Raw genomic sequence first — 18,275 nt, 5'->3', positions numbered from 1 at the left:
CACGCCCTTATAACGAACTGACGGTCAATGTTATAATGCGAACATTTTAGGAAACCATGTCCTAAAACCACCACGATTGTTATATCGTGGAGACGTAGCTGGTGCTATAATTTCCTCCAAAGTCACATGCGACGTCGAAACCGCACAATAATTCGCTTAATCCCTCTCGTTCTCTAGGGATCATCGTTCGCACACCAAACAAGAGACAACAAAACATCGCATTTTCACCACACATTCAACGCCGAATGCGCTTCCGTCCTTTCGTTTCATGTTAACATACCAAATTCCCTTGTAAATGCCAAATATATTCGCTAAACAAACATCCGCTAATGATATCGGTGTGACGGTGTTATAATTTATGTGCATGAAAATTTGTTATATATGAACGTGATATAATTAAGTGATTTGAATATATGTATGAGAAATGCACTATGATTCAAATTAATCGATGTTGTGGAATACTTCTTTTATATTGGAGTTGAAAATTTATAATAGAGTCCGTTTCCCAAATTTGTCGTGACGAGATTTTATCTTTTATAAGAAGATGTAACAAGATATTTTTTATCAGAGAATAAAAGGTTTCGGATTTTGTAAAGCATGTAACAATATTGTCTATGGCGTTTGCCTGCCGCTCGCCGTGACGGACGTCGAATAATTAAACGAGAAGAATTACGCGACGAATGCGGTGGTGACAAAATGAAATGTGGCGGCAGCTGGCGCGCGATGTGAAAATATCACTCGGATTGTTGAATGTCCATTTGTGTTTCGCCGTTGGACGTAACATTTATGATTACGGGAGTAAAACAGTACTCGCGGTTCGTCAGTTTTTATTGTTACACTCGGCCCGTTGTACTGTCGAGCATGAATTCACGGACAAAAGTAATAATATCACGGGAACGAAAGGCTATCTGCCGCAAAATTTTACATCGTCCGATTATTTTGCAGATCGCAATCGCATGCTGTCATTGCGACGTTATTTTCAATGTTTGGACCGATATGTTAAAGCCGAAGGAAAAAGGTCTTAATGGATTTAACATCGATATGCGCACACAAAGGAATAGATATCCGATTTTTGTGTTTACAAGTCACGTTTCTAACTGGACGACGACAGTTGTAAATCTCGGCTGGAATATCTGCAGTCAAACTGCGCAGGGTCGTTTGGTGTTTACAGCCGTCAAGTTTTTTCGAGTCTGATAAGGCGAAGGTTTCTACCAGAAGAAGGAACTGCCGGGTCCTCTCCCGCCGGCCAGTGTGTTCCACTATACTTGTCCGCAGGTCGAGTAAAAGTTAAACGGCCGTGTCCACTCGGCCCGTCTCCAGCGATAAGAATGCTTAATAAGGCACCAAACTACCCCGTCCACCTTCCTACTTCCTTACCCTTGTTCGTGAAAGGAACGTCTCTCCTTTATCTCAACATCGACCTAGTTAGGCAAGCTCCATATTTTTTGTCCAGCTCTTTAGTTTTTCTAATCTTCAAGAACAAATTCTGCAAAGCTGTTTTACGAAAAAAAAAATAAAGAAAAGCTTATTGTTACGCTTTCCTTTTTTTCCAAATTCGTGCTTCTCTTTTCAAATCTATTCATCGAGCTTATTTCATTGTACCGTTGTAACACTATGGTTAACTTTTATGACTACTTTATGACATATTCTCGCCATAGGTTCTACCGCTCTCCAAAGGCGAATCATTAGTTCTCTACCGCGGCGGAATTATAAAAGCGGGTCTAATTCGAGTGCCGTCGAACGGCGCGATTTACACCGTGGAATAAAACAAAAGATTGTTACGTAGGTTTTCGAGGCGAGCACGCTAAGGAAGAAGGAAGCTAATAAGGGGAGGTCCAGACTGCCCCGGCGCCTTCGGGATACCTTCGAGGAGCACCGCAGTTTTATTGGTCGGAACGTCCTTGTTCCTTCGTCCGTTTTCCTCTTCTATACTACTTCTGCGCCGACTTCGTCTTCCTCTTCGGCACACGGTATGGCCGACCAGAATGTTGCCGTAAAAAAAGCCGATCCCTTCTCCAGACCTCTTGTCCGTCCCTCTCCTCACCTTCTTCGTTCCCGTTCTCCCCCCGTAGAACGACGAACGAACGACCAACGAAATGTCAACCGTAAACCTCGCGAGGCAACACTAATTAACCCGACCGAAATAAACTGCAGCGCTCAACGGCGCTCCTCCGTCTCCCTCTCACTCGCTCGTCGAACCTCTTCTTCTTTTGTTCGCGCGGACAGATTCTACAGTCCTCGGTGAAGTTATAAGAAATATCTTGAAGCAGTCTTAAAATTCCTAATCGACCTGTTATGAAAGACCGCAAACCGTGGAAAATCAAACTAGACGAAAAAGTCGAAGTTTTTGTACTAATAATGTTCTAAATTATGCTATATGTAAATGTATAATTACTTGAAATATTTGATAACAATGTGACACGTTTTTAACGAAATAGATAAGACTCATCTGAGTTTTCGCGGGTAACAAAATAATAGTTAATAGATATGTATTACATCTCGCATAACGCGTATTACGTTCAAACCGATGGAAACGTGTAGCCGAAAAAAGGGAAGATTTCATCAGTCACCGCTGGATTTTATCGGCGCCGATATATATCGTTCCGATGCGCGATCGTCCGGAGAAATAAATCGGGGCTTTTTTGGCATAAGAGTAGGAAACATTGCTTTCAGTGCGGACGGTAGTACAAAGGGGCAAATCCGGATGACTCCCTTGTTCGCTTTCGTTCTCGCACTTCCACCTCGAAACAGTCGAATCCGCGGGGTTTCCCCTATACCGCCCGCTGCCAGGCATTTCCATTTCCCGCACACGAAAGAGGGACGCGTCAACCGCCATACATAACGCGGAGATATCTACGAAAACGCCTATGCCAGTTGCTATTTTATTTTTAAAACATTGAAAAAATCGCACGTGTATAAGGTACTTAAGATCGACGGTTGTAGAGCTGTTTGTACAACGAACGATTTTTAAATTAAGTATATATTGAAAAAATATAGCAAATTATTAATTATTAATGACAAAGAATATAGTTCAAACGATAAAAATTATTGATGTAATAATGAATAAATTTTTAGTATCTTATGATCGACGACAACATTTGTGAACATTTCGATTACTGAGCATTACGGCATAATATGTATATTCTATCGAAAAGAGTTTAGAAAAAGCAAGGTTTCCGCGTTATTGTGACACAGTGAAACGCGACAGAGTGATCAACCGAATTCGGTTGGATGCAGAGTACCGTGGCGACATTAATTGTTAGGCTTCGTCGAGCCTAATTGTCGAGCGGTTTTCGTTAAAAGCGCGTCCCTTGGCGCGGATGTACGCGCGTGTGCATCGTCCCTTCATTCTTGTCCCCTGTGCAACCGCGCTGTTTATTGTCTCTGGCCGCACGTTTTCGAGCGCTGCAACGTGCACGCCGCGCGATGCATCGAATAGTCGCGGAGAGCGTCAATAGCGGCGCGATTATGGCGTGCGTGGGAAGAGAAAAAGGGAAAACCGCCGGGAAAGGACGGCTGGCGGTATTGCACGAAAATACTACAAAGCATGCATTTAGTCGCTATCGCGATATCGCAATTGTGTGCGATGCCATTATACAGCTATTATCCATTGTTTATGAATACTGAAACGTATCACATGCCTGTTACAAGCATCGCGATGCATTCTGGATTCTTTGCAACATCATCAGCATGACAGATTTTGTGTTACGCTTCGTAAGCAAAAGTCTACATGAGTATAACATGACAGATACAGCAATAAAATATTAAAATTAAAGATACGACATATCGCCAAAGTTTGTAACGTTTAACTCTACTGCTTCCCGCATTGAAATGTAATATTAAGATACCGATTAGATTCTCATTCCTCGCGCAAAGCAGAGTAGAAACAGGACAGCAGAAGCTGGAGGTAACAGGAAGTATATAGGCCTTCGCCAGAACATCTGCATTTAATGGTTACATCAGGAAGTATGCAAAGCCCTAAGGTTAATATCTTTCCTTATGAACATCGCATGAGTTCGCGCGAAGCTCGTACGGAAGGAAATGCCAAAGGACACGGTTCGCAAGTAATCCACGCCTATGGCGTATTAACAGTTCCGACAACACGCATTCGTTCTCGTGACGCGTATGCACGATAGTTTTCGCTCCTTCCCCTATCTCGCTGTAGATTGTGCTCTTCCTCCGGCGCGGCGTCCGCAATCAGGTGCAAAGCACGAGGTATCGCATGAGCGGTTATTGCCGCGATGTTACGTGCCCATGGAAAATGAATAGGTAATTATAACGCATCCATAATGCAGGGGGACAAGGTCGTACCTTCGACGAGCGCACGATCGCGGTCCGCTTCTCGGAAGACCGCGATGCAGTTCAAAAGAGAGTTCGCGGTTCCTATATCGCAAAAAGAAATGGAGAAAAGAAAGAAAGAGAGAAAGAGAAAGAGAGGAAGAGAGAGAGAAGAACTCAAATCACACGGTACTCATTGAAATTCATTTGCGGCCGCCTTTCGTCTTCGCTCCTCCTTTCTTTAGCATCTCTAGCTCGTTTATGTGCTTGCGCGCACATGGATGTGCGAAGTATTCGAGGCACGACACGCCGTGAACTGCGCTGCGTACCCGGCGAGGAACACGGACGCGTATACATGCGCGTGAACACGCGCATTCTGTAATTGCGCTTTATTGCGCGTTACGACGATTAGAATTAGAGAGCGATCAAGACTTCTCCTACGAAAACGGTAGTCGTAACAATATCTTTCGACGCCGCTGCCGGGAAAGATTACGCCTCGGCTAACCGCCATGTGCGCACGGCGCAGTAATTGATTTAAAACGTATAATAATTCAAGGAGATAGCGGATGCAAAAGTAGCGGAGAAAACGTAGCTGTAGCATAGCGGAATTACGATCGGCAAATTACGGATGGTATTTCTCCATGCTTTCCGATAACAGCGTACGACGTTCAAGCGATTATTGCTTAAGTAATGAACTGCCACCGTTGGATAATTTATCCTTATTGGTTAGATGTTGTTAATTATGGCCTCCACAATTAAAATTGGTTTTTTTTTTCAATTTCGCGAACTGTCGTATATCAAAAACGTCATTTTACCTTTATATTACATAATTTCAAAAATTGCAGTAGACGTCGACAAAAATACACAGGACAATTATTTAAATTTTAACGACTTTTGAAGACTTTCTCTCGCGGAAAATGCCTCGGGTCACTGTTACATTACACTTAGATACAATCACTTTGCGGTGAAGAAGTGTAATACATTCTCGAAGAGTCCGTCTTCATACTTCGGTCAAACCTCGCAGGAGTGCAGGTCAGAGTGCAACGATTTTCCATAAGGCAGATTGCACGAGATTCCGGGAGCCTCGCGTGGCGCGGTGTCTTGTGTACGTGCGTGGTTCTGCCATCCTGCGATTGTATGCAACAAAGTAGAGGTGGCGGCGTTGCATCGGACGCGCCGGGTCGGGCGAGTCGCGGCGAATGGGGATAATGATCGACGGAAGTGTTCGTGCTAAAATATGCAGATCCGGCTAAAATTACCGGAGAAGTACCACCTAGCCGACTCGGCCGACCGGCCGCCGAGAGGGAGGCGAGACTATTGGTGTGCATCGTGTGCTCGCGGCTCGGCCTCGGATCGGCTTGGCTCTACTCAACGTATGCAACTATGCACGCCGCTGGAGCGTGGGCGATGGTCGATGGCGATGATGATTATTTCTTGACGTGCCTTCGTTTATTCCCGAGGATGGACACGGAGATCTACAGCGCGGTCAAAAAAATTTTGATGGCTCCACGACATATAAACCACCATTTGTGATAAATGATTCTGTCATATACTTCGCGGAAATATCGCGATATAACAAAAGCTATAAAATTGATAAAATCCAAATATGTTCGAATATTTTCGGATTGAAACTATCTCAAATCCACACATAAAATTAAAAAAGCTATAAAATTAATTATTTTACCACACATATACAGGATGTGCGCACACTGGATGAATTACATTATAATTTGTTTATACGTCACTTGGAAAATTAGCATACTCGATTAATTAAGAATAGGTCTAATTAAGAATAGCCCCGCCTCATTATATTCTAGTCGGTACGTAGGAAACGTTAATTCGAACGGTAGAAATGTTCAAGCAGGAACGTCGCCAGCATCTTACGTATGCATAGTGGCTTGTCACAGGAACCAATTAACTTCTTTACAAGGAACGACCATTACCTCAGAATGCGTTAAAATGACCGGTGAGAGCAAGGAAATCGCAATGTCAACGGTAAAACCGACGATTGCTTAACAAGCACCGCGGCGATTTCCCAACTTTTAACAGCGATTATAGTAACCGGAAAAGGTCCGCAAAGAAATTTAATGAATCGTCCTAATCCGCCAACATTCACTATAGTTTATAAATACCTCCAAGAAAACTCAAGAAATAACTTCCGAAAGCATGTGACGTTTATTGGAATTTTTTAGTAAGAATTAAATTTTCCCTCCAATCTTAAGGTGATATACTCTGTGTAATTTACATCGAGATCCAATTACATGTGAGCCTCCAAAGGGTGATCGACTGCGGCTGTCGTCACGCAGCCGGCAATGGCCGGCAAGAGGGAGAAAGAAATTTATCTAACGAATCTCTTACCTTCTCTTTTTTCCACGATAAAGGAAACGTAACATTTTATTGTGACATCGTAATCGCGGATCGCGCTCGTAAGTGACACACTCGCGTGTGCAAGAGCATTACACGGTTGCGAAAAAATCGCTGCGGCGGTCTCGTGTCTTTACACGCGTTGCAAACTATATGTGTAACATGACGAATAAGAAGCGTACGCCTACTATAATTTGTTAACAAATATCTAAGACAAATTGTTAACACGCGTTTACAATGATTTATTTTGCCGATGTTCGGATATTATACACTCGCTTTAAATACACACGATATCGAATTATCATGAATAATCAAAAAAAGAGAAAAATTTTCCATAAAAACAGCTATTTAATGCTGAGAGAACTCTCTTGGCATTGAACAGAAGTATACAGAGATAAGTATTTACGCCTAAAAGCTTATTAAGTCTTCAACTTATCGTCGTAATATCGAATACGATATTTATAAAGTGACACGTAAAATGACGTTTTATTTATTTCTTTTGTGAGAAATGGAAATTACGCGTTCTCGTAGATAAACGGCTACAAAAGTACACATTACTTCACGTATAACTGAAATGGTATTTCTAACAATTACTTCACGTATAACTGAAATGGTATTTCTAACAAGATATAGAATACTTAAATTTTTAAAAAGTTTTTACTCTGTTGTAAAACTATGTAATAAGCATATACAAGACTAGTGGACGCAATCCGCTCTCGGAGGATAACGGTCGAAAATTGTCACGTCCAAATAAGCCCGTAGTCGTGTTCCGATCGACGAGAGAGGAACGGTATGATGGATAGCCGCAGACGCTTTTATCAGTCGTTTAAGCGCGATCGTGCCTCGATTGTCGATGAGCACGGGTCGGCATTCACGATTTCGCAACGCGCGCGCGGATATTGTTTGTCAATGAGATATCCTGAAATGTTCCCAGAAAGTACCTCCACGATGATCATCCGTCACCGACGAGACGCGCCTCGCGCGTGATCAAAATCACGACGACTCCGACGTGCGAATATCGAGACTCATGCCGTGGATTGCACGATAATAGAAGAGGGGATAATTATGCGTCTCTAAAAGCGATGCGATCTCTCGAAGGAAATTATGAGGCCGTGAACATTTCTGATATCGTGTTATGCCTGAGTTTCTTGATGATGCGAAAATTTCACTCAGAAAACATAGAAATTTTAAGAAGTATATTTTATTGGCGAAAAAAAATAGAGTGGCTAGAAAAAAATAGAATTTTTGTGAAAACTGATAAAAATCTATTATTTTATAAATTTATTCTTTACTTTCTATTTCTAAAGTGTATGAACATTTATTTCGTGTTTCTATGTTGCTAATCGTATATTTATATATATATATATATATTTATATATATATGGTATATATATATTTATATATATATATTTAGCGCATTAAATCTTTCAGCTTTACCGAAAGTAAGTCATGGCTCTCGCTCGAGATCGTTCGCGTGCCCCAACCGATAACTTAACGATTTCTAAGAATACATGCTCCGGAAACGATATACGGATACACCTGATTAATGCGCGACGTAACCAGCCATAAGTGCATGTCATTAACGATCGTTCATTTTTCATTGGGATATTCACGGGGACGCGTGTGCCCGCGTCGAGCCGGTGTATACATTTCCGATGAGAGATCGGAGAGACCGCAGCCCGTTGTGTTCGGATATCGGCATACCCTGTACACACATTAACCGGCCGATATATACGAAAGCCTTTAGCCGACTCGCGAGCGGGAATAATAATTTCGAATGTTCCTCTCGGAGATAGATACGGACACGAAGAGGGTGAGAGGGACGTATGGGCGCTGGACGTTTAAACTAAACGAAGACAGAGGCGACGAACCGAAGAGATAAAGAGTGAAAGAAAATGGGAGAAAGAAAGAGAGAAAAAGAGAGGAAGGGAGAGAGGGGGGGTTGAGATATACGTTACAGGTGAGAGCGCGAGTATCGCGTGCTGCAAACGAGCCGGCAGCTGCCCGCTTCTGGCTACACGGTCCCAGGTATTAATATGCGACTGACCGAGTGGGACTGATGCTTTTGCTGTAGAGTAAACCGCTGGGCCGGTAGTATTACGTCACATCAGCCGTACGCATCGCGGCCGATCGTGTCCTTTTGCCTTTTCCCGTGCGCACCCTGCGCCGCGTCAATCTGCCGCATCGCTGAATTGTTAAATTACAGTTTATATTACGCACGTCTCTACATTCTGTTGGACGTGAAAGAAGAAAGACGACGGTCGCATGAACGTCGCATCGCTCGTCCGGACTGATACCGCGTTCCCCTTTCGGATAATTATTTTTAGTCAAGTTATATGCACGAATAGCGTGAAACTCCGTCGCGATGAAGGAAGGAACGAGGAATTAAACGATTTTATTTATTTTATGTCGGGAATCGTTCACTTCATGAATATCGGTCTTACACGCGAGGATTTTGAAAAGCGGCATGAGGCGACGGCGCATGGAACGTCGGAAGGTTGACTGACATGTTACCGTCTACCGCACTAATATTAAACTATCATCGTGGAAGGTTCCGAGCGCCGTTTCTTTTCGGTTTCTTTAGCTCGTGCTCACGTGCATGTGAGCGATGGGTCACGTGAGCGGCCCTGCCGGCGAGTATATGTTGATTTACGCCGATCGTGAGGCTCCCGATATACTTTGTCGAGAAGAGAGGTGTATTAAGTGTGCGAGAACCCGGGGCCCGGTGGTGTTCCCTCCCTCCCGTCATTAGAGTTCCTCAAGAATGAGTGCTTTTTCATTTTCATGCGCTGGCCGCCGGCAAAGAGTGGGGCCCCGTCGAGTCCCGCGGCATAGTCGGAACATCGGACCCTCGTTTGAAGCGAAATGCCCTGGTATTATAGCACGGTATGCCACCGTCCGCATTTTTCCAACATCTTTGTGTTAAAAATATAATCGAGATGCACATTTACAATGAAGTGACACAAGTTTTTAAAATAGCATCGCTCGTGTTGGGCTACTCTTGCAGAGCCCCCGGGCACAATTTGTTCTAAATGCGCATATCGTTGAATCACGTCAGGGAAATTACGTTTCCCCCTGTGTGTGTGTGTTAGCGGAAAATTCGCCGTTAGTGAAGACCTCACTCGTGTACGACACCGCAAAAATGCCGCGTCACGACTTCCTTATCGGCCCAATGGATCCGGCCAGGTGGCGGCGGTCGGGCGCACCGAGGAAAGCGAGCGCGGAACCGGGCGGAAAAGAAGCGCGGTGAGCTGAATTAAAAGAACGACTTGTCGGTTAGTTGACTCTCTCCGGCTCATAGTTTTTCTCCCTCCGTGAGAACGCGAAGAGGAGCGAGAGGCGAAAAAAGAGCGAGAGAATGAGAGGGAAGAAGCAATCTGTTTTCAGCCCGGGATAACTCCGCAGCCTCCTTCGCTTCTCTTCCCTCGGTCGGTCCCTAGCCTATCTACCTTTCATCCCCCTTTTTCATTCCCCATTGCGGGGTTACGGAGCACGGCTCGGTAACCTCCCATCGACGACGCTTCTCTATCGCCGCCCGCCGCCGTAGCGGGCGTAAAAAGCACATCCGAATTGAATCATTGCTGAATAAGCGGGAAAGTGGCTACGCCGGATGGAAGGAAATCGGGAAGAGCGGCTAACCCCCGAGTGTAGCAAAGGGTCGTTTTCCATCCGACTCATTGGTACACTTCTTCCCTCGTGTCGAACGCGCCTCTCCTCTTCCCTATCTCTCTTCGAGCATCGCAAAAGCATTTGAACCGCGCTCTTTCTTTCACCTATTCTTTTCGCTCCACCACACGAAACTCGGACGAACTTTAGAAAATTTATTCCTCTGCAAGTTGAGAACGCAAAAACTTTGGAATTATTCAAACATTGAGGAGGAGTTACTTCAAAATTTTCGCGCGTGCGTTTATATTTTAAATCTAACGAGAATTATCATAAGACGTTTTACATGTTTCAATTTAGAGAAATGTACCAGCTCAAACACGTTGTCATTGCTCGTTTCTCTAATCTCACACAGGGGACTCGTATAGGGTCGCACGATACCTTCGAAAACTTCTCCTGGAAAATTAGTTACTGCCGGAAGATACTTCGCTCGACAATGGTGCAGCCCCTCAGAGTGGTGGAGAGGTCGAACCGCTAACTGTTGCGTCGAAACCTGTACGATGCCTCCTGGCTAATAAAGTAACTTCCACGAGACGATGAAAGAAAGGAGAATTCACGACATATATATGTGTGCGTGTACACACATACACACTCACCATCGTCAGAATAAAGGCAGCGAGGATTGTGCTTTATACGCGCTCCCACAACCTATTCGTACTCGCGTTAACGTGCGTCGAGATAAATCCACCCTTGTAGCGAAGCGTGTCGGTCGACCGAGGGTCGTTCAATTAGGACGAAACCCCCCCTTCAAGCGACGAAAGCCAACTTGCCGTTTACATCGCGGACGAAAACTTTCGATAAGAGTATCGTTTCAAAGAGTGCGTATGCTTTGAAAACGCAGTGGTTCGATTTTCATCTCCCTGCTCCGCGCGAATTTGGGGTCAAAAATACAGCCATTGATTAAAGAAAAAGCCTAAAAATGCTTATAGTTGTTAATAACTCATCGACACCATCTTGTTTGACCGAAAAAATTAATACTGTTATATTTTGGATAAATACCATAATTAGTTATATATTTTCAATGGTAATAGAAATTATTAATATATGATTGTTATCACGTATCTACAGTTAATAAATATGTGAATTGTTAAAAAATAAGTTCTAACACGATACATCTTCCCGTACAAACATTTCAACCAAAGAGGCAGGCAACTCTATATAGTCGCTGATGGAGTTATAGTGCATTTTATGGGGAGCGCAAAAAATATTTTTATTGCGAGCGACGGGCGTATCGCTACTGAGGCGATCCGAAAGCGGTGCGGTGGTTTACGGTCCGCCGAATTTATTCTCGCGTGAGAGGGAGCCGCCGCGGTCTACTGGTGACACAAAAGAAAAGCTTCTCTCGTGCGCCACGTCTATAATCCAGCAATCCTTGTTCTTGGCCGCGTGATTACTTCCGTTACGAAACGGCGAGCGCCTTTAAACGTATCGGGCTGTTTCATCGGCCGCGGCGGATCCCCGCCGATATAGCGTCGGAAACTTGACGGAGCATGACGACGGTTGCTCGCGGAAAAAAAGGTATGCCTATAAGTATATACCGTTTTTTAATCTCGCCTATACGGGGCTCTCTTGCGAATACTCGATACAATCTTTTCAGCAACAAGTGGTCGATTGTTTCCTTTGCCTCGCGCACTCGGGGGCTTTCGTCGACTCGGACGTTTTCGAATTCCCAGAAGGTTGTCGAAGGACTCGAAGCCTCTCTCGGCGTTCTGCTGCGGAGAATTATTGCACTGACGGTAGAGTAACAGGAATAGAATAACGGGTCGAGATTTCTAAGCTTCTGACCTTAAATCTCACAGATATTTCGTTTTATAAATGTTTCGTTCAGGGTCTTACATTTCGTAGAATGTAGAACTGTCCAATTGATTTCAATCGTGGGAGACCCTTTTGAAAGTATTAACTTTAGACCTCGAATACAATCATTATTCACACCCCTGCCTAATGTACCGCTGTTGCGGTGATGTATTCGAGATGAGCGGCGGGACGGAGAGAAAATACGGGCGCCGACGTGGTCTGTAACCGTAACCATTAGGGTACCGTGAGTTCGTCGCGCTCGACAGCGACATTGCGCCCTGCACGTGTCCGGTCGATGCGGGACGCACGTGTCACGTGTGCCCGAGGAAGCTCCGTTCGGCGGGCTTGTGAGCGACTGGAATCAAACGACGACGAGGACGACGCCGACGACGGCAACGAAGGGGGACGACGACGACGGAAGGACATCGTCCTGGATGGAAACAGGAAGGGTGGCGACAAGTGCTTACTACACGACAAGTGCGTATCCCGCGCGCGACAAAGTGCGACAAAAGTACGGAATGCACGGTCGTGTGAACCTTGCAACGAGTCGCCTCGAAAAAGGCGATGTCATCGAACTCGGTTCTCGAGAGGGCTAAGCGTTCACTCGGGTGACACATCTCTTCCCCCTTAGAATAGCATGAAGGCCTTTCCCTCGTCGCGTGGGATATTAAATCGCGGATAGACAGCAATAGTCTGATGGAAAGTTTAGAGAGATCTTGCATTGCTCGGAATGTCATTGGATTGAGTAGAAAATGCGATTGTAAATAGGCTGATTTTGGACAATATCCGAGAGAAAAATATAATATAATTTTCTTGGGATCTCTTATAACAATGTAATAATTAATAAACAGATGTTATATTTTCCATGTGATGTTAGATTTTAATAACGCATTCTGTAGCTGGGAAAATTACCGCATCGTTAGAATAAAATTAACGACGTAATCATATTTATATACATAGCGTGCGTTCGGAATATAATAGAATATAATTAACGAGCACGCGAGTAATATTCATTAATACGAAATTAACAGCCCTAAGAAAACAAGTAGCGTAACGCTGTAATTATCTCGTCATTATATGCAAATAGTTTTTAGCGCCGCATATCAGTCGTCAAATATTATTTCCCACGATCGTGATTGGCAGTCTCCGAGTGATTACACGAGTAGTCAGGAACATAAAAAAGGTGTCCGAACAATCGTCGCCATGCACCGAGCGCATTCAGACGTTGGAATTTAGTCGTAACACGCGACTTACATCAATTACACGAGGGAGAGGAAGAACGGGAGGAAGACTTATGCCGTCTAACTCTCCGCCACGAATTGAAATTCCTTCAAAGCCCCTCGGATACGATGCTTCGCAAATCGTTCATGGCTGCGTTCTACCGCGCCTCGTATCGACGCTTCGCTCGTCCGACACGAACGTGCCGAGCAAGCCACATGCTCCATCGCTTTGATTCCTTCATCCCGGTCGACGTTTTTCCTCGCTACCATAGAATGCCCGGCAGAACGGGGCAATTCGGAAGCGGGACGCGCGACGCCGTTATCGCCATCGAACCGACCGAGTTCTCTCACGGAACCCGTACGTGCTCGCGTCGTCGGTAGTCCGCTCCGTGTTCGCTTCACCTCGGAATTCACGATTTTCGGTGTGAACGGGTGCTCGAGCTATCGAACACGATGGAATGTCGCGTGCGCGGGCGCTACCGGGGACTCGGGTTTAAGCTACGCCGATCTACGACTCATATGAGGCCCCGAGACGGAGAATAGGAAGAAGCGAGAAGAGAGGAAGAGAGGAAGAGAGGTAGCAGCGAGCGTACACGTCAGAGGAATACGAAAATCGACGGTCGATCGGCGCTCGAACGCCTGAGTTTCCTATGCGCGAGTAATAAGACCAGATATTCCCACACGGGCCCCAAGCTGGGCTCGCCCTTCCGCCCGCCCGCCCGTCGTGGAAAACTTATACGTGAGTCGAGCGATGCTGAAGCATCCACCCCGCGAAACCAGCTTCGAGAAGCCTTGAAGCTTTCGCGACGCAGGTGCGATTCGATTAGCAGCCTATATTTCGGTGCGCCGACATTTTTCAGCGCTGCAGCTGGGACGTGCCGTGCGCGCATTTGTCACGTGTTGGACACGGCGCGAGGGATGGTCCCCCGCCGTATTTTAATTGGACCGATCGCTTACTTTAATCCTTTTCGGTACGAAGACGCCATCGCGTTTTCGTGTCTCGTTTTAACAAGGCACCGGCCACAGTCGCAGATTGGCGCGATCGTGTCATCGTGACATAGAAACGGAAAAAGCTCTCGATGAAATTAGCGCAACGCATCTGTGCTTTTCACCGACATTCTATTCACGAATCGTCTATATTTTTCTCTACGCAATAATATTTGTTTGAACTATAATCTTTGGTTTCTTATTGTTAGCTTTGCTGGCCGCGTTAGTGCTATTGTGATAGAATAACTCGGAGTCGTTTTTTTAATTTAGCTTAGATAAGAATAATTTAGCTTAGAATAGAGCTTATGGAAATGTATAGAACATTGTCAACGTTTGTCAACTTATAAAATAAAATAACAATAAAAATTCTATTTTAAATAACATTAATTAAAATATACTTTGACATCTCTTTCAAATAAAATTAAAGAGATTACGTTTTTTAAAATGAAAAGATCCTCTGGGGAAGCTTTGATTTTACTGAATAGTGATGTGCGATATATACATTACGACATTTATTGTCATCGTGCATGATGGATTATGGTCGATCGTCGTGTCTCGGGATTCACGCGTGCATATGTACACGACGCGGCGCGGCGGAAGGAAGGATGCCAGGTAGGGCGACCTGTATCGGAGGTGAATCTGAGCCCCGATCGGGGCAGCGGAGGTGCAGGTGCCTCTAGAAACCGGCGACGAACGAACGGTAGGGACGGGGATATGGGAGAGGCGTAAAGGAAGCGGGCCGGGGCCCTGCACGCGCCTCTGACGCGCCGATGCCACCGATATCTTCTTCTTAAACTTTCCTATCCGCTCATTCATGCCCAACTAAATGCCTATAATTTCGGGTATGATTACAGGGCACCGTAACCAACGCCCCGTGGATTCATGCTGCCCCGCCAAGAGAGAGAGAAAAAGAGAGAGGGAGAGAGACGGAGAAAGAGCTCGTTATGCAAGGGGGCCCGACGAAATTGAAACGGAACGAGCCGGCGCCCCTCGGTTCGTCGATCGTTTGAGGACGATTCTTTCCCTGCGTCTCGTCCTTTCGCACACACACCAGGTAACGTATATATAATAACATATAAATCCCCGCCCCCAGCTTCGGACCAATCGGACCGATGACAGGTGGCCCCGCGTGATTATTACTAATTTGCTGTAGGCTTGAGCAAACAGAAAAATCGCCACGACTATCCAGGTGCTTTCTACCTCGGTGCAGCCTACTGGAATGTTGTCGGAGCTCGCGGTTCGACCGCTTCGGCTCCTCGTGAGACCCTCAATTCGGTCTCTTAATTGCGGCCCGATATACGGGGTGTCCGAAATACAGTTCGTAAATTTTAGAATACATCTCTCGCGTTTTTCGAACCGAATAAAAAGATGCTAAGCGCGTGATTACGATAAAGAGATCTTTCGTAAACTACTAATAGTAAGTCGCGAATCGCCGTTCTTGAATTATATGTATTACCTTTTACTCCTGAAAGATAAAAACGAGTTTTGAAAGAAGAAATACGAGTTTATATAGCAACATGCTCGTGTCATTAAATTATTAAGCCATACGATCGCCACTAGTGGTCGTCGGAAAATTGAAGGATAGAGATTGAAGAAAATAAAAAAAAAATTGCGCCTGATAATAATGATGTATCATAATTGACGTACTAAGGAAGTTACGGAAGCTATGGGGACGATCGCCAAGAGCGGCGTAATTGAACATATACGTTCCTCGATCCTCGTGTGTGACGTACGTGCCGCGATCGTTTTCACGGAATGAAATCAGCGCGCCTCGCCGTATCATTATGATAATGATTTCCACACCGGAATCCCCGACGGGTTTTATTAAAAAGAGCTATCTGGCGCAAATGCGCGCAGCCCTCCGGCCGTACCGGATAAATAGGTTCTTCAAGGTGTTCGCGCCAATAAAACAAGTTTGCACGTAAAATGACAGACCTCAGCCGTACAAATACCGAAATTGTCGGAGGTTTAAGTAAAAGAGGGTATAATTATATGTACCCTACTCGCGCACGGAACAACCGCCGTCAGCCTGGTTTCTTCGCTTTAATTCAACGTAAGCTCCTCATATTACGAATTAATTAACCGTATCATATATCGTTAAATAATTGTTAAATAAAAAGTCAAGATGAACGTTTGCTTACACGCGGCAACAAAAAAGCGCCGTCGATTTGCAGATGAACGCTAATCCGATTCCGCTCACGTAACGATGATCGAAGAATTATTTCAGGATTTTGCCAATAACATAGTTATCTCGCAGATATATCTCTGTGTGATATATGATATCATATCTTGTATATTTATCACATATATGCTTCGCTTTTCCCGCGCTTTTTGTTCTTGCAAACTCATTCGATTCGCATCTCTTAAATAACGAATTTCACGTTGCAGAGCGCACTAAAGCGCAATTTACTACAAAAGATGGAAGAAGAGACTTACCTCTTGATGCTGGATTAAGAAGTCGGAGGTGGACGGTGGCGGGGGTGGTTCCGCGGAGACCTCTTGGAGCAGTCCCACGTGATCCCAACAGTCTTCGGACATGTCCATGGTTGGTCCTTCCTCCCTTCGCCTTCTGAACGGATCCTCCCCCGTGGAGAACGGGGTAAGCCGAACCTTCCTGTCCCCCCTGGCTTTCGCGACACGTCTTCTTAACTTCCCCGATACACAACTGCGTACGCGCGAGGTACGATCGAGAGGAAGGTACTATTAGGCACAGTCACTTTCAAAAAAAAAAATCCAGTCACGTATCCCAGTCACAATGATATCGGCATGACACACCGGGCGGCCGGTGCACCACCGCCGGGAAGAAGAAAGAGAAGAAGAGAAGATCCACGTACGTATGTACTACGTAGTACACCGATTCGCCGACGACGGAGTCGACGTGTCGCGTGACCGCGTTCTCTGACGAACGACAAACGAGGCGGCGACGACGACGGCGGCGTCGAGGACACGACGACGGCCGTCGGTGGTGGTCAGTCGGCGTGGAATGAAGTTCGCCCGCGGGTTAGGTTGGGTTAGCCAGCGAGCGGGAGTTGTGCAGCATCAGAGCGCGCGCGGCAAGAGAGACGAGAGAGGGTCGTCGCTGGTGAGAGAGAGGGGGGAGAGGAGAATAGAGGGAGCGGGAGATAGAGAAAGAGAGAGAGAGAGTGAGCGAACGAGAGGGTGAAAACGACGGCGGGTGGGGTGCAGAGAGAATGAGAGAGACAGAGAAAGAGAGAGAGAGAGAGAGAGAGAGAGAGAGAGAGAGAGGCGAAGAGAGAGAGGTGTAAGGCGTAAGTCTGCCCTAGTCGCTCGCTTAACCGTGCAGGAGGTGGCGCCAATATAAACCGTACCCCTCCTCCGAGGCCCCCCCGACAAAGAGCTTGCGTATAATACCTGTATGCGTCTGTTGGTAGACCATCCCGCCTACCAACTACCGTACTGCGGGATTTGTGATCCGTGCCGCCGGTAATTATTGCGATTTCACTTATATGCCGACCCGCTTAACCCCGCGTTCCCTCCTCCGAGCCCCCCCGTCCCACCGTGCTCGCCGAACTGACCGCGGGAATTGCGGACGAGAGATGCTGAAGTGCCGAGGATTGAGGAGAATATTGGAAACGCAGCGAAGCTATCTTCTTTGATAGCGCCCCTCGTAATGTAAGAATATACGCGATTTATTTATTTCACACAAATACAGACATTGCGGAGGAAACTTTTCGTCTCGTCAGTCTGTAACGCTCATATAATAATGATTGAAGCAATTTGCGGCGAAGGCATCGCGTGTGCGATAAGAAGGAAATATCGCACCAATGTAAAAAAAAAAGTATCCTTCCACAAAATATATAATGAGTACGTTGCCCCCTCGTATCTGCTCCGATCGCGAATGCTTTACATTACATGAACATGAATTTACACGGGTGTCTCGGCGACGCGAGCAGCGGAGAAAAAGTGTATTGAGTTGCATTTACGGGGGAGGACGAACGCGAATATACG

At 45.6% G+C, this 18,275-nt stretch overlaps 2 protein-coding genes across 3 annotated transcripts in view; one reads left to right on the top strand and one right to left on the bottom strand.

The window, feature by feature from the left end:
- LOC112455169 overlaps positions 1–16,828 on the top strand; it is a 41,372-nt gene extending 24,544 nt beyond the window's left edge. Inside the window, exons 1-3 of one of the 2 annotated variants that reach the window (XM_025016934.1) lie at positions 12,518–12,576; positions 15,161–15,360; positions 16,695–16,828. In XM_025016934.1, coding sequence (XP_024872702.1) covers positions 12,534–12,576; positions 15,161–15,360; positions 16,695–16,760 — 309 coding nt within the window. In that variant the 5' untranslated portion in view covers positions 12,518–12,533 and the 3' untranslated portion in view covers positions 16,761–16,828. Of the gene's footprint in view, positions 1–12,517; positions 12,577–15,160; positions 15,361–16,694 lie in introns of those variants that run through there. The other variant, XR_003040831.1, reaches the window with a different exon arrangement.
- LOC112455166 (homeobox protein caupolican-like) overlaps positions 1–17,436 on the bottom strand; it is a 50,040-nt gene extending 32,604 nt beyond the window's left edge. The window contains exon 1 of the mRNA XM_025016926.1: positions 16,743–17,436. Within this exon, the coding sequence (XP_024872694.1) occupies positions 16,743–16,850 (108 nt within the window). The 5' untranslated portion in view covers positions 16,851–17,436. The remainder of the gene's footprint in view (positions 1–16,742) is intronic.
- Between the last annotated feature and the right edge of the window lie 839 nt (positions 17,437–18,275).

This window comes from Temnothorax curvispinosus, unplaced genomic scaffold, assembly GCF_003070985.1.
Source record: "Temnothorax curvispinosus isolate PA1 unplaced genomic scaffold, ASM307098v1 QBEX01005876.1, whole genome shotgun sequence".
Lineage (NCBI taxonomy): Eukaryota > Metazoa > Arthropoda > Insecta > Hymenoptera > Formicidae > Temnothorax > Temnothorax curvispinosus.
This window is presented reverse-complemented; position numbering and strand designations above follow the sequence as displayed.